The sequence below is a fragment of the Sorex araneus genome, chromosome 4, assembly GCF_027595985.1.
Source record: "Sorex araneus isolate mSorAra2 chromosome 4, mSorAra2.pri, whole genome shotgun sequence".
NCBI lineage: Eukaryota > Metazoa > Chordata > Mammalia > Eulipotyphla > Soricidae > Sorex > Sorex araneus.
Genome location: NC_073305.1, coordinates 123,776,446 through 123,793,032, shown reverse-complemented (window position 1 = coordinate 123,793,032; position 16,587 = coordinate 123,776,446). Strand labels below are relative to the sequence as shown.

The window sequence follows — 16,587 nt, the reverse complement described above, 5'->3', positions numbered from 1 at the left end:
AATTCCATTCTATTTTACTCTAAGGGCCTTGTTTTCACTTGCTTCTTCCTTCATTATCATCTGCCTTACTTCATATAAGCCCTACCCTGCTCTTTCTCTTTTTAGCCATATTTTTTCTTAACTCATCCTTGGCACAAACCTAAATATATGCTATCAAGGCAAAAGGAGATTAAAAATTAGAACATTACAAAGGAAAGTAAGTATATTTACTAAAAAAGTCTTTTTCTGTGCTTCACATGCCAGTAATCATGTCTACATTAGACTAAAATAACTAAAATCAAGGAATGTTAGAATGTTTTTTTAATTTCTTACTCTATACCAAATATTCTCAGAGAACCTATTGTCAGGACTTTGGTTTTACTTTTGTTTTTGATATCTCTTAACTTACTTTCACAGCATGTTGTGTGAAGCACTTTCTCGTTCAGGCTGCATATCTTTTCAAGCTTTAACTATAAGGTCGTGGATTCGGTGCATTTTGCAAATGTACATAAAAAACCTCGATGTGCCTGATAATTTGTCTGCTGATACAAATCCAGAAGAGGAAGTCGGTAAGTATTAGAGTATTTGGCATTCTGGATAACTATTTTAAATTTTCCAGTTTTCTTTGTACAAAATTTACTTAAAACTAGATATTATTATAATAAATATAAACACATAATTTTAATTTGAAACCTATTTTTGTTGTTGTTCATTTGTTGTTTTTATTTTTACATTTTCATGATATAATATAGGACAGATTTCTCTCTTATGAAAATAAAATAGCCTATTTCCTTGAAAGGTAGCACTGTAGCACTGTTGTCCCGTTGTTCATCTATTTGCTTGAGCAGGCACCAGTAACGTTTTCATTGTGACACTCGTTGTTACTCTTTTGGGCATATGAATATGCCATGGGTAGCTTGCCAGGCTCTGCCGTGCAGGCGGGATACTCTCTGTAGCTTGCTGGGCTCTCTGAGAGGGACACAGGAATCGACGCCGGGTCGGCCCTTCCTTGAAAGGTATGAGCAAAAACTTGTCTCAGGCAACAAGCTGTAGTCTCTTTACCTAGAAAAAGCTATTTAAAAAAAAAAAAAGAAAAGCTATCCCTATTTAAAAAGTAGAAATCCTGGCCAGTAAGACAGCACAGTGAATAAGGTGTTTGCCTTAAACGTTGCTAACCCAAGCTTGATCCCTAACATCCCATCTGGTCCCCTGAGTACTGTCAGGGGACAGTGATCAGGGATCAGTACTGTGATCCCTGAGCACAGAGCCAGGAGTAAGCCTGACTACAACTGGGTGTAGTCCGAAGCTTAAACATAAATAAATAAATAACCCAGTTTATTTATAAGTGAAATAATTGATCCGATGATTTATAAAAATCGCAGGGAACACCCAAAGAAAGATTATAGATAACTCCCTCACACAATTTTTTTTTTTAATGTTTGCCTAGCTTTATTACTGTTAGTCCCTTGGTGATAATTGTGCTAATTTTTTTTTTCAATACCCCTGATGATTTAGAAAACCTAAGCTTAAAACTCTTGGTTGTGGCCAGTTAATACGTTGCACAAAGGCTAGATTGAAAAAAAATACTCTGAATTAATTTTGATGTCTTATTATATAAGTTGGTTTATTATGAGTAGCTTTCTGGGGCTATCGTATTCACAAGTGTGTGTTTGTTTTTAAGTAAAACTATTCCTTAGAGAAACAATTCAACATTTTTAATTATATAGAAATGCATGCATATATTTTCAGTTGTAGTGTTTACTGATAATTAATCATTACAAACAAAATATATTTCCATGTAAAATCTCTGCAATGCGAAAGATGCCTTTTGTTTCCTTGTGGCTAGAGTGCACCAAACCAGCTTTCCAGTGTGGCGTCTGGGACTGTATACAGTGAGCCCTCAGCCTGTGGACTATAAGCAGAAGTTCCTGATGTTTATATTTTAAAGAAAATCTTGCCATAAATAGCACTATACTTCCCACCTTACCCCTTTCTTTATGCATATATCTATATGCACATATATGTCTATAATTATATTACAAACATTACAGAAATATTTTTATTTTAACAGAAGAAGAGTATATTCAGCAATTGACTGAACTGACCAGGCTGATATTTAAACTCTCAGAAGTAAGGAATATTTTTTCAAAGGCAGAAGTTGAGCATTTAGGCATTCCAGAGGACCCTAAAATAGCTCTTGTTCGATTCTTTGAGGTAAGCTTTATGTCATAGTAAACTTGGGCTCCATGAGTTATAATTATTTTTTTGAACTGTTTTTAAGCTCTCTATAGCATTCTCAAGTTTTCTGTCACCTTCTAACTTGTTTATTTTTTAAAAAAAATTTTTTTATTCGCCAAGATTTGTAATCCTGCCCTAATGAGTATGGTTTCGTGCATACAGTGTTTCAACTCCCACACTCTCTATTAGAGTATCTGTTTCCCTCCATGATTCTCTCAGATCCTTCCCATCCATCCTCCTCCTACCTCTTACCCCCTGCCCATCTCACCATCATGCTAAGCTCTATTCTATAGACCAGTTCTCAAATTTGTTGCTTTTAGCCATTTGCTGTTCCCTTACCAAGTGTCTTTACATGCTCCATACTCCATTATCATTCTGCATTGTAGGTTGCCTGCCATCTTGTTTGTAGGTCTTCTTTCTCTATAGGAATTTGGGGAGTTGACATTACCATTTGGGTACTTGAAATATGGTGAGCCATCCCTTTTGGATATCTTGATGTAAATAAGTTTCTTTTATTTATTTCATTTCCGAATGTTTTTTTGTTTTTAATAACATTTGACTAGTCATACCTTCATAAATAATTATTGGTAGATTGAATTTTTTAAAATTCTTCCTTTAATCTTTATCTAAATTGTAAAATGAAAGACAATTCTTTTCACTTGTGTTTTAATTCTTTCAACATTTCCTGGAAGGGTAAAGTGTTAAAATAAGGAGTGTGTGTGTGTGTGTGTGTGTGTGTGTGTGTGTGTAATATTTGTGGAGAAAGAGAAATTTATTTTTCAATGCCTATTTTGTATAAGCTTTGGAAAACTAAATCACTTTTCCCCTTATTTATAGGCTGTTGGTATAACTTACAGGAATCTGCAGACACTCTCGGATAAATCTGCCATGGTCACAAAGTCCTTAGAATATCTTGGTGAAATATTAAAATATATAAAACCTTATTTGGGAAAAAAATCTTCCAGTGCAGGGTTGCAGCTGACTTATAGGATGATGGGTATGTATCCCTGACATTATTAAACTTCCTAGCTTGAACTTGGAAGATTCATGATGGATGAGAATATTTAATATTTTGGCTAAACCACTGTTCTTTGTACAATCATAAAAATAATCTGAAACAGCGATTTAGTTTAAAATAACATTAGCTTTCAAGTATTCCTCTGCCTGGTCTCGCCTCCTTTCATAACTTCTGCTGTGCTTGTATTAATATTAAAATTAATTTTGATCATACAAAACATATGCCAACACCAGTTTTCATGTAGTAGTCTGCCTTTTGAATCATTCACATTGTGAGTACCTGTGAGCAACTAAAATGAATATTTTCGTTTTTGGTTTTATGTTTGTTTGGGGGCCTCCACTGGCAACCTTAAGGACTATCTGGGGTTGTAGATTGAACACTGGGCTCCTGCATGCAGGAGATGCTCTCTCATTTTGTTGAACCATCTCTCAAGCCTCTGGAATGGCTTTTTTAAATGCTTATTTATACTTTGTTAGAATTTAAAGCATCAGAAACTATAACTTCCTTCTATTTTTATAGTCTGTTGTGTATGAAGGAGGTCAGGATAGGATTTATTACAGCACTAAAGATATTTATGCTTCAAATCTTGTTTCTCACAATACTATGTTTTCTTCTTTATGAAAGAACTCTTTTACTGTGCCAGTTCTATAACTACAGAGTTCATCCTTTAGGAAGTCCATAATTTGAATATCTTTGTTCACTAGAACCGTGTTGCTAACCAAAAATAGGAACTGTATTAAGGGAAAATAGAAGGATTTCCTTAGAAGTTTGTGTTCAGAATTTAAGGTTTTTTGTTTTGGGTTTTTTTTCTCTCTGTGGCCAGGACCTTATATCTGTTTTCTTTGATCTTGTGAATATATGAATAAACTCAATTTTGGGCTGTCTGAAGCCTTTTATCTTTGTTGTGAAAGATAAAGAGAATGTGAAATGTTGTAAATATGGATGATGTAGAATGTAGTGAAAGCAGTAGTAGCAATTCAGACATTTAATTTAAAAAAACAAATGAGAATATGTTATAAATTTAGCATAGTAAAATATGGATTAGTAAGTATTTCATTGTTTCGACTTACAGTTTTATCTCTTAGAATATGGCCAAGCTAATTCAGGATTTGTCTTTATTTCACACGTTACATGATACTGATGGTCTTATCAGGAATGGCAAAAATCATACTTGGATTTGTGATATGTAAACCTGAGGCAAAATTGTCCTTATGAGAATTGAATGCCTCTTTTGGTCTGCGGTTGCTTTTTGGTTTAATGACTGTATTCTTTCCTTTTGTCTAGATCTCAGAGGCTGGAAATCAGTATGAGGCTATAGTGTAGCCCATTTCTTCAGAGAAATTAGGAACAAATAAGTTAGACCTGGTTATGCTCAGGGCTTGACATTGGCTCTTTTGTGCTGTTCCAGAAACCATGTGGTACCTGTAACCCAGCTTGGTACCTTCCCCATGCAGAGCATGCACTCAGCCGTGAGCCCTCTCTCCAGCCCCTTCTATTTTTTCTTTTTTAAAAAAGGTGTGGGGGGCGGATTGTGGGGAGAACTTGCCTTGCAGGCACCTGACCTGGGTTTGATCTGTAGCATCCCATTTGGTCCCGCAGACACCACCAGGACTAATTTCTGAGTGCATAACCAGGAGTAACCCCTGAGCATCGTTGATATGGCCCCCAGAGCAAAAACCATACACACACCCAAACAGGCCAACTGTGACCTAGAACAGAATATAAGCATATCTGGACTCTCATAGTCCAGTTCTCTTGCTGTTGCACTAGTATTTTTATAATACTTTTTCCCTATCTTTTTGCCTTTATTAGTAACTCAGTAAATGATAATGTGTTTTAGCCAGGAAAAAGACAGTATTTTTGTTTTTTATCAAGCTGCTTTGTTTTTAAACCTTTCGAGGAGTTTTGCCTGTGAATCCAAGCCCTCACAGAGCTCTACTGCTGAGCTGTATGCGTGCCCTCTCTGTATCTTTAGACAGTACAAAAACTTTAAAAAGCAGATTCAATGTCCTCTTGTGTTCTGTGAACTTATAAAATTATGGTCTTAAGTAAAGGGTGTTAGCCAGTGCAGAAGGTGTAATAATAAGGGTAGGGGAGACATTTTTGGCTAGAAGGTCCCTGTTCCATGGAAGTTAAATCCTAAGTTAAAGCCTGTGTGACATCTGAGAGGGATATAAATCAGTTCAAATATTGGTGGTAATGGCAGCTACTCGTTTGGGTATATTAATGTTAGTGAGAGTTGGGGTTCTTACATTGCTGTCATTCTCAAGTTTTTCACCTACTGGAAAAATGAGGAGCAAGCCAGCATTATTTAAAATATTGCTAACTGAGCGTTGTGTTTCTTAATGATTGATTATTGTATTTTCTTTTAGAACAGAAGATTAATGTTGCTGTTTGTTGGTCTTAGAAGTGATTATTGCTTGAGTTTTTTTTTGTAACATCAATATACTGTACTATAAGCATGTTTTTTCCTTCAAAGTTTGAATTTTAAAACTTTCTGCTTTATGGAAGTAACTTTAAATTCTGTAATTTTTGATTTCTAGCATGGAATAAAGTAGATTTTTTTTTTTTGTAGTGCATGTATTCGGACAAGTAGTTAATGATCTTTTAATATTTTTTTTCCAGTAAAAGAGAGGCATCCTAAGGGGAATTGTATATCTATTCTTAATCACTGCATTAAACAAAGGTGTTCATTTGTCAAGAGATGCTATCAAATTTTACAGATCAGGCAGAATTAAGGAAACCATATGTTTCAGATAGTAAAGAAGTCTGTTCTTTTAGAATCAGAACTCTTTACTTTTTAAATTTTTTTATTGAATCCTCATGAGATAGCCAATTACAAAGATGTTCATGGTTGGTCTTCGGTCATACCATCTTCCTACACCCATCCTTCCACCAGTGTATATTTCTCAGCATCAGTGTCCCCAGTTTCCCTCCTACCATCCCCCAACTTGCCTCTATGGCAGGTACTTTTCTCTCTCTCTCTCTCTCTCTCTTCTCTCTCTCTCTCTCTCTCTCTATCTCTCTCTCTCTCTCGCTCTCTTGTTCTCTCTCTCGCTCTCTCGTTCTTTCTCTCACTCTCTCTCAGTGTTGTGTCTGAGAATCAAAACTTTAAAACTTCATGTATGATATTGAACAAAAGGTGAAGGTTAGATGATTGCTTCAAAGTGTTCATAGCCAATCCTTCCCCCAGCTTTTTAACAACGAAATACAAGCCTACTCTCTCTTCTTATTGCAACTGGGTTAATATAGCCCTTAAAGCATGTTTAAAGCATAACACGTAAAATAAAAATATAAAGAAGCCTGGGTGTCAAAAAAATAAATGTAGGGGACGGAGAGACGTGTTTGCCAACCCCGGTTCAATTCCCAGCAACACATGTGGCCCCCCAAGCACCCCTGGGGGGATTCCCAAGCACACAGCAAGGAGTCGATTCTGAGTCCCAAAGAGTGTGGCCCTAAAACCCAACCTTTCCCCCCACAAAAAAAGTTTTTTTGAATAGCACTATTATTACAGAAGTGTACTATTCCATATATTGCACAGAAGTATACTGTACTTTTTCTAACATCTAGAACAAAAAAGGTAGATGAGATTAATGTCACCTTTCAGTATATTCCCTTACTGTGTGAACAAATGATAGCGTGTTTGTGTATGAAATTCCTCTTGTCAGGAAAGGTATATGTTTTTTTGACCTGGAAATCTGATTTTTGACTCTTTCTAAAAGTACTTGATGATATGAATCTTTTTCACTTACAGACTTCTTCCCTGTCACTTATTTTAGTGTGGCCCTGTGTGCTTTGAATGTAAAATGTTTAGTAGGATAACAAAATTTGTGGTTTGAAAATAACCATTATATCTGTCACTGTTATTCTCTGTCAGGAATTGTTGTTAAATCCTGGGCACAGATCTTTGCCACCTCTAAAGCCCAGAAATTACTCTTTCGGATCATAGATTGCTTACTGCTGCCACATACGGTGTTACAGCAAGAGAGGGAGCTGCCTGCATCTATGCTGACCGCAATTCAGAAGAGTCTTCCTTTGTATCTCCAGGTATGGTAAGCAGGGCTGCTTAAAAGTGTACCAAAGCAAAACAAAACTAAACTAAACAAAACAAAAAACAAGAGGGGAAAAATAATCCTTAAAACATACTAATTAATAATTGCAGGTTTGAAATACATGTATTTATCACTGTATCACTGTCAACCCATTGCTCATCGATTTGCTCGAGCAAACACCAGTAACATCTCCATCGTGAGACTTGTTACTGTTTTTAGCATATCAAATATGCCACGGGTAGCTTGCCAAGTGTTGCCATGCAGTAGCTTGCCGGGCTCTCTGAGAAGGACAAGAGGAATCGAACCTGGGTCGGCCGCATGCAAAGCAAACGCCTTACCTGCTGTGCTGTCACTCCAGCCCATATGTATTTATATTTATATATATATATATGTATATATGTATATATATATATATCACATATAGTAAAACTGGACTGGAGGTAATGACTAGCACATTGTCTGAACTATGGTGGCTATAGAGCCCACCACAATATGAAGATTTCGAAAACATTTAGGAATTCAGATCCAGAATACTTGATTGGGTGTTATGGAATAAGAATTGGAATACTTCCAAGATTCCAGGTCACTGTTTATGTAGGTAACAGTGTTAATAATTAAAATGGGAAATTCTAGACATGGAGGACCGAGGATAAGAACTAATTCATGTGACTACCTTTAGCTTGTAGTGAAATATTTAGGTAGTGTTATCTAGTGGTCAGTGGAAAAATAGTGTTCTCATTCATGGAACAGGAGGGATAGATAATACAGGGGTAATTACTTATTTGATTTAAACTTTGAGTGTTTCTTTCTTTTCCCCCACTACAGGGCATGTGTATCGTGTGTTGTCAGTCTCAAAATCCAAATGCCTATTTGAATCAGTTGCTAGGGAATGTCATTGAGCAGTATATTGGGCGGTTTCTTCCAGCTTCACCACAAGTTTTTGATCTCGGACAACATCCTGTTTTGTTGGCTTTAAGGAATTCACCCACTATTCTGCTGACATCATCTCTAAAGAAATGCATAGTTCAAGTCATAAGGTATATCTTAAAATTTAAAATAGACTGTACTGAGACTGGAGAGATAATACAGCAGATAGGATGCTTCGTTGCATGCAACCAACCTGAGTTCAATCTGGCATCTCATTTGGTCCCTGAGCACTGACAGGATAATTCCTAAGCTCATAACCAGGAGTAACTCCTGAGCACCTCTGGGTATGGCCTCAAAACAAAAACAACTCTCCTTTCCCCCTGACTCCTCCTCCTCCCCCCAAAAGTAGGTATTTGCAGTTCTCTATTAAAAAGTAACAGTACGTCTGAAAAGTATTAACAACCTCTCAGGATATTTTTTCTTTGTTTTTTGTTTGGGTGAATTTTTGTTTTACTTTTAGACCACACTTGAATATGCTCTGGGCTTACCTTAGATTTAGCTGTATTTGATTATTTTTCATATTTTTGGAAACTCACCAATTCCAATTTTCATTAGTTTGCTTAGCAAATCACTAATACCTATCATGAACCAAGAACTGTTCTAAGAAGTAGAAAAACAGAAATGAATCAGATAAATTATCTTTATGATCTGCTAATCATAAATCTGATTTCTTGTGCTGAAATTTGTCTTGCTTTGAGGAAGAATATTAATAATGTCCTAAACTACCTCTGATTCTTTTCTTTTTCCTAAGAGAAAGAAGTAAAGCTAGAATAGAAAGCTGATTCTTTGGACAGTTCTGTTCATTGATTCGTAAATAGAAGGCCCCTCATAATTCCCTTAATAAATAAAAAAAAAAAAAAAGAAGAGACATTCTTTTATGCACATTTGGCTTGGAGAGAATGTTTTATCATCAAAAGGAACACATAGAGGAGATCAAACTAATATTGAAAGGAAAACCACAAATTAACAATTAGATTTTCATTTGGATTTAAATTAAGCTCATTTTAAGACTAGATTGTTTTAATGTTTAGTTCATGTCCTTATTGACTCCTATAGCAAAAAAGATGTTTCTGTTAGAAGAAAGTGTGGTGAAATATATTTTTAAAGGTTGTTTTCTATTAATTTAGAGGAGTTTAAATTTGCCAATTTCATTAAGTGTCATACACTTGATTTTGCTCTATTGAAACTTTAACCATGAGAAAAACGAAATTTTACTCCTTTTCAGGAAATCCTACTTTGAGGGCAAAGGGTCCTTGATCCCTCCTCGCTTAGCATCCATTCTGGCCTTCATCCTCCAGCTCTTCAAAGAAACCAACATAGATAGTTCTGAGGTTGAAGTACTTCTCCCTGGTATCTTAAAATATTTAGTGTTGGTCAATGAACCACAAGGTGAGTTTATTTATGACTTGTTATATTTTTCTGTTCACAGATTTTAAAAGTTCTATTTTTTTATGTGAACTAAAACAATAGTTTTGAACGTATATTACTATTTTGCATTGATTTGTATAAATTATGGCTAAAGGACAAACTCCAACCAATACTTCAGGTTGGGTGAGATAAACTAGTTTAAAACTGACATGTTTCAGTCTATTTGTGTGTTGTTTTTCCTACCAAGTAAAATAGTTTATTTAAGGGTGAATCGTTTTATTAGAGTTTATTAACTTCTCAAATAATAGTTGTTTGAATAGTTCCGTTATTAAATACAACTAAAATACCAGGTTATTGTAGTCACTTTTGGTTCAGATTTCTGCATCAGTATCAAGACAAATCCTTTAATCCTACTCCTTTTTTTTTTAAGTCTTAGTAGCTTTATTGCCAGTGATATGTTTTAAAATGTTGTTTTTTGATCCACATTGTGAGTAGCTTGTTTTAGTAAGCTAATTAAGAACATACAGAATAGTAACTACAGTTCTCTCCTGAAAGACTTTGTAGTGTAAACAGAATGGTGTGTGTGTGTGTGTGTGTGTGTGTGTGTGTGAGAGAGAGAGAGAGACAGAGAGACAGAGACAGAGACAGAGAGACAGAGAGAGAGAGATGGATTATTTATGAGAAAGGCTTATCAAGTGCTTCTAATTGCAGTTGTCAGTGAGCACACTGTATATCCTAAAGATTCTGAGGGCAGAACCCAAAGTAATTCTTGGAAGGGCAGATAAATCTTTGAAATATTTCATTTCAAGAATTAATTTATATTTTGTTTTAATCCACAATTTTTTGGATATTTAAAATGTTTCCCTCTGTTTTCAAGCTCTTATTTGTGGAAAATGTTTCATGTTTGTATAGACTACCCTTCACTAGTTAAGGGCATTCTTTCACTGAAGAATATCCAGAGATGATGGATTCTAGACTCTTTAGAAATTTTGCCCTCACTGAAGACATATATATATATATATATATATACCGATACATATACATATATGTGTGTATATATATATATATGTATATATATGTATATTGTTTTGGTTTTTTTTCCCTCTCGGAGAGCCCGGTAAACTTCCGAGAGTATCCTACCCAAACAGCAGAGCTGACAAGCTACCCGTGGTGTATTCAATATGCCAAAAACAGTAACAACAAGTCTCACAATGGAGACATTACTGGTGCCCACTCGAGCAAATCGATGATCAACAGGATGACAGTGCTACAGTGCAGCTTCATTGAGAGCTTATTGTGCTGTCTAATAGAAAATATGTTGAGACAAAATAACATTTTAGGTCATCTCTTCTTTCTGCTTTTGAACTTTTTATCATGAAGAGATCAGTGTTGAAAAGATAATCTTTGCTCCTGTTATGTAGCTAGTGCACTGTCAAATGTTCAATGTAGATGAACTATGGAATCTTATCTCTGATGTCAATATATGCTGAAGGAACAGTACTAAACACAGATTGTGTATTTGACCCAGAGAAAACTTTCACTGACTCTCTTAATACTCTTAATGTTTAAGACCGTTAGTGGTTTAACAGTTCTCCTAAGAGTATTTTAAATATAGGCTCAACTCAACAGCAAAAGCTTGAATTGTACTTCTGGCATGACAATATGAGATACACCAAAGACCAATACTCTATAAAGCCTGATGAAAAAAAAAAACATTTTTTTGAAACTTATGTTACCTGGTAATAATTCTAAGGATATAAAAAACAAAATCATTGAAGGAGCTGGAGCTATACTGCAGCAGATAGGGCGCTTGCCTTTCACACAGCCAACCTGGGTGCTATCCCTGCCATCCCATATGGTCCCCACCAGAAACTGCTAGGAATGATTCTTGAGTGCAGAGCCAGGAGTTATAGCTGAATATCACCAGGTGTGGCCCCAGAACCAACACTACTCTCCCCCCGCCGCCGCCCCCCCTCCCTGCTCGCGTGTGCGCACACACAAACATCAACTAAGAGTATTAGTATCTGATATCTAAACAGGAATCACTCCCTCTCTTTTTTCTCCCAAATTGACAAGATAGAAATTGTAGCTCAGGGGCTGGAGCAATAGCACAGCGGGTAGGGCGTTTGCCTTGCACGTGGCCGACCCGGGTTCGATTCCCAGCATCGCATATGGTCCCTTGAGCACCACCAGGGGTAATTCCTGAGTGCAGAGCCAGGAGTAACCCCTGTGCATTGCCAGGTGTGACCCAAAAAAGCAAAAAAAAAAAAAAAAAAAAAAATGTAGCTCAGACTAGATTAGAATATCCAAGAAGGCAGGATACCTTGCCCAGCTTCTAGGACCCTGTGAGAGGCAGGATAGCAATATTTGCTCCTTTCCCAAGCAACTTGGTGCTGTACTGTGTTGCCTGCTTGGCCTCAGCTCATGAGATAGGTGGTGTGACCTGGAGTGTAGCACCACTGAGACTGTTGGGACCCTGTTCTGCCTTGTTGCCACTTAGAGTTTGTGAGTCCATGCCATGGAAACAGAAAACCTAGTGCTACTGCAGATTCTTCAGTAAGCGTTTAACAAGCCTGAATTGTGTCACTCTTAATAGTCATGAGCATCATTGCTCCTCTGGGATTTTGTCAGGTATGAGAAAGCAGCACAGATAGCTAGTTGGATAAGAAATTTTTGAGAGACAACTAGAAAGAACATCTGAATCAAAACTTAAACTCTGACCTCAGAAATTTCCATTTTAAATGCCTGAGTTCATTTAGATCAGCCAGTTCAGCAACAGAGAAATTTATGCCGCGGGGAAACATCAAAACGAATGATGTTGTATTTGCCAGCAACTAGTGGGATTTAACAGCTCTGGCCAAAGATGTGGAAAAAGAAAAAAAATCCTCTTCCAAACTACTGTCTTCCAGTGAAAACTGTGGGCATATCTAAGGTTCAGATGCAAGAGTAGCAGAAGCAGAGACTTCATACCATATGTGTGTTGGGGAATCAAGGAGAAAGAAAGTAGCTATTACCAAAATATGTCAGCTTTCAACAGCAAAATAAAAATACAAGACAAAGAGTTGGAGAAATCATGGTCCATATGCATTGTGTGTGTGTATGGTGTGTTTTGTGGAGGGGGAGCCAGGCTATAGAAATTGATAGTGAGAGCAATCTGATACTGAACTTAGTACACAAAAGTTATCCAGTATTGGGGCTGGAGTGATAGCACAGCGGGTAGGGCGTTGCCTTGCATGCGGCTGACCCGGGTTCGATTCCCAGCATCCCATATGGTCCCCTGAGCACCGCCAGGGGTAATTCCTGAGTGCAGAGCCAGGAGTGACCCCTGTGCATCTCCGGGTGTGACCTAAAAAAGAAAAAAAAAAGTTATCCAGTATTTATAGAAAATATATTCCATGGAAAGCACCTAAAAGAAGGTATGATGACACTCTCACGTCAAATAAGGAATGTCCGTACAAATATAGAAATAATGAAAAAGAACCAGATGGAAAATCTGAAGCAAAAAATTACAATAGTTAAGCTGCAAAATTTTAGAGGGGCTTATTAGTGGGTTTAAATTGGCAGAATTAGAAAACTTGAAGCTAGATTACTAGAGGTAATGCACTCAGAAAAAGGAACAAGGGGGAAAAAACAGCTGTAAGAAATATGAAACTTTGTTAAGCATAGCATTATTTACATGAGTGAACCAGAAGACAGAACTGAAAAATACCGGAAGAAATAATAGATAAGGACACTAAGAAATAAAGACTAATTTCTTACATCCAGGAAGCTCAGCTAGGATAAGCTCAAAGAAATCCACAGATACAGTATAAATATTGAAAAGCCACTGCAGGGTAAAAATGCTAAAAGCAACAAAAGGATAGAGGAAAATAACTCATCACTAAAAAGAATCCCTGATCAGATTAACAGCTGACTTTTCAGCAGAATCACTGAATGCCAGAAGGCCATGAGATGAGATTCAGAACAAATCTAGAAAAAAAACTGTCAACCAGGAATCTTTTTCTGAAACTACCTTTCAAAAATTAAGGTGAAATGAAGGTATACCCAGATAATAATTGAGAGAATGTATTACTAATAGACCCATTCTATGAAAATTATGAAGAAAGTTTTTCAGAATGAAAGTAGTGACCCCAGCAGTAATTCATATTCACAGTTTAAAAAAAAAAAGGCTGACAATGGATATAATTGTAGAAGAGGGTATAAATGTATTTCTCTTAAAGTGGTTGTAGAAAACAGCGTAGATATATTTTGGGACTACAATATATAGAGGTATAGAACCAGAGAGAAAATACAGAGGTTAAGATCATGTTTTGGATAATTATTTTAAAAAGCTTATTGGTTTTAAATAACTAATTATCCAAAACTTGCCTTGCAAGCTACTAACTCTGGTTTAATCCTGGACAACACATATCGTACCTTAAGTACTGCCAGGACTGACCCCTGAGCACACACACAAAAATTCAATTTTTTAAAAAATGCAAATACACTATATTTATCAGTAACAGTACAAAGGAAGTGGTGGTAAACAGTTTTGTATTGGATTTAGGAAATACTACAGATGAAAAGTCAAATACACAGAAACATCTTCATGACCTTAGATTAGTAGTGAGTGTTTTAATATGATACCAAAAGCATAAGCCACATAGAAGGAGGGAGATAAATTGAACTTAATGAAAATAAAAAACTTTACTGCTTCATAGGTCACTACCAAGAAAGTGAAAAGACAACACACATAGGTGAACCAAGGTCAGTGTGTGCAAGACAAGCATCTTGCCTGCTGTACTCTTCCCCAACCCCAGCGGAGGAGAGGCGTGAGTGGTTAGTTTTACACAAAACATCTTTTATGGGAGGATGACAAGTTATTTTCACTCTATTAAGATAAATACATTACATGTTAATCCATTGTTCTTATACCATAGAAAGCATCAGTTACTTAATATTTATGCAGAATTTGGTTTGTACCCTTACTATAAGATATTAGTTCTGAAATGTTTCTTATTCTTAAAGCACTTTTTCAGTTACTTGTATTTAATGAATCAAAAACAACCTTCAATTTGAATAGCATTTGTAATAATGCACTGAATTTTCTGCTTTATTTCTTGGTACTTCAGTGTGTGTGTGTGTGTGTGTGTGTGTGTGTGTGTGTGTGTGTGTGTGTGTGTGTGTGTGTGTGTGTGTGTGTGTCCTAAAAGAAAAACAAAAAAGTTCTTGAGAGATAATACAGAGTTGAAGGCATTTGTCTTGCACTTGGCCAACCTAGACTGAATCCTCAGAATCTCACCTCCTATGGTACTCCCAGCAGAGCCAGGAGTGGTCCTTGCGTTACAGCCAGGTGTTGCCCCAAACACAAAATACAGAATTAATGTTCTAGTATGTGATGTCTTTTGAAAGGAAAAGAGCATCACAGATAATGTTTTGTAGATGTATATGGGGCTATTTAAGTGTAGGTAAGTTCCTGACTTCTAATTTGCTGTATACTTAATTTCGTTACTGGGAAGAATATGAATTAAAAACTCAATGTTGGGGGCTGGAGCGATAGCACAGCGGGTAGGGCGTTTGCCTTGCACGCGGCCGACCCGGGTTCAAATCCCAGCATCCCATATGGTCCCCTGAGCAACGCCAGGAGTAATTCCTGAGTGTAGAGCCAGGAGTAACCCCTGTGCATCGCCAGGTGTGACCCAAAAACCAAAAAAAAAAAAAAAAAACTCAATGTTGTTAATGGGCCACAGAGATAGTGCAGGAGATAAGGGTAAGGCACTTCCCTTGCACTTGACCCATCCTGCTTTGATTCCCGGCACCTCATATGGCTATCCAAGTACATCTAGGAGTGATCTCTATGCACACAGCCAGGACTAAGCCCTGAGCACAGCCAGGTGTGGCTAAGAAGCCCCAACACCCTTTCTCTCCCCCACCCCCCAACACACACACACACACACACACACACACACACACACACAAAATCAAACAATCTGCTTATCTGGAAACCAGCTGAATTATTAAAAGCTATCTTTTGTCAGTATAATGATTGCAGAATTAGGTCGTGTAGTGTTTTTAATACGAGCTCTTTTCTAAGAGAAAGATCTGTCTTCACATGTATTTTTATTTTCCCAGGAAAGGTCATCAAAAAATAAACCTAAGCTATTTACATTATCTTAAAATGGAAGATCAGGAAATGCAGTTCAAAAAATGATTTCATATTTTAAAATGATAAGAGCATGTCCATACCTTAAGAAAAACAACATATTTTTCCAAATTAAGAGTATTCATAAAATGAGGGTCCAGATGGTCCATTCAGACACCGTGTGTGTGATGCTGTAATTTTTCTTCCTAGTTAAAAGGCTGGCCACAGAGAACCTGCAGTGCATGGTAAAAGCCTGCCAAGTGGGGTCGGAAGGAGAACCTGCCACCCAGCTGACTTCTGTGTTTAGGTAACTGGAAAATATGCCAACTGGCAAGGCGACTATTGCCAGCCATTTGACAGCCAACATGTTTTTTAAATAACTAATTATCCAAAACATAATGTGTTACTACTTGTTTATAGTATTTCAATTATTATATTTTTGGCACTAATTTTGTTGCATTGTGATGTTTTATTTAAAAAATCAATTCTTGGGAGAAGGATTAAGGGAGGGGACTTAAAATAACCAGAGGATTTAGTAATGTGGACTCCTGCAAGTATGTAAGAGGAAAAAGTAGAAAGCAGGGTAATGATGGTAGGGGTACAGGTTGTCAATTGCAACCAGGTTATTTACTTTCCAGTGTAATGCATATATATCCTGGGTTTCTTACTGTAGATACTAGAAGCTCAGAAAGTTCCATTATATTTAATTTAAGAAAAAAATTTATAGGAGTATATCTCTTTCATTCATTCACAAGAATAGCAATGCAACCTGAACATTTTGTGTTACTTTTTTTTCCTGCTGTATTGTGCTTTCTGTTAGAGTAATAATTTCACATATTTCTTTCTCACACTTTCTAAAAGATTGTCCTTATTCAATCTCTGTA

The 16,587-nt window shown here is 36.6% G+C and overlaps 1 protein-coding gene across 1 annotated transcript in view; it reads left to right on the top strand.

Moving 5' to 3' along the window:
• MMS22L (MMS22 like, DNA repair protein) overlaps positions 1–16,587 on the top strand; it is a 120,799-nt gene that overhangs the window by 99,450 nt on the left and 4,762 nt on the right. The window contains exons 17-23 of the mRNA XM_055136031.1: positions 397–548; positions 2,051–2,193; positions 3,055–3,214; positions 7,113–7,282; positions 8,113–8,324; positions 9,440–9,603; positions 15,914–16,010. Coding sequence (XP_054992006.1) covers positions 397–548; positions 2,051–2,193; positions 3,055–3,214; positions 7,113–7,282; positions 8,113–8,324; positions 9,440–9,603; positions 15,914–16,010 — 1,098 coding nt within the window. The remainder of the gene's footprint in view (positions 1–396; positions 549–2,050; positions 2,194–3,054; positions 3,215–7,112; positions 7,283–8,112; positions 8,325–9,439; positions 9,604–15,913; positions 16,011–16,587) is intronic.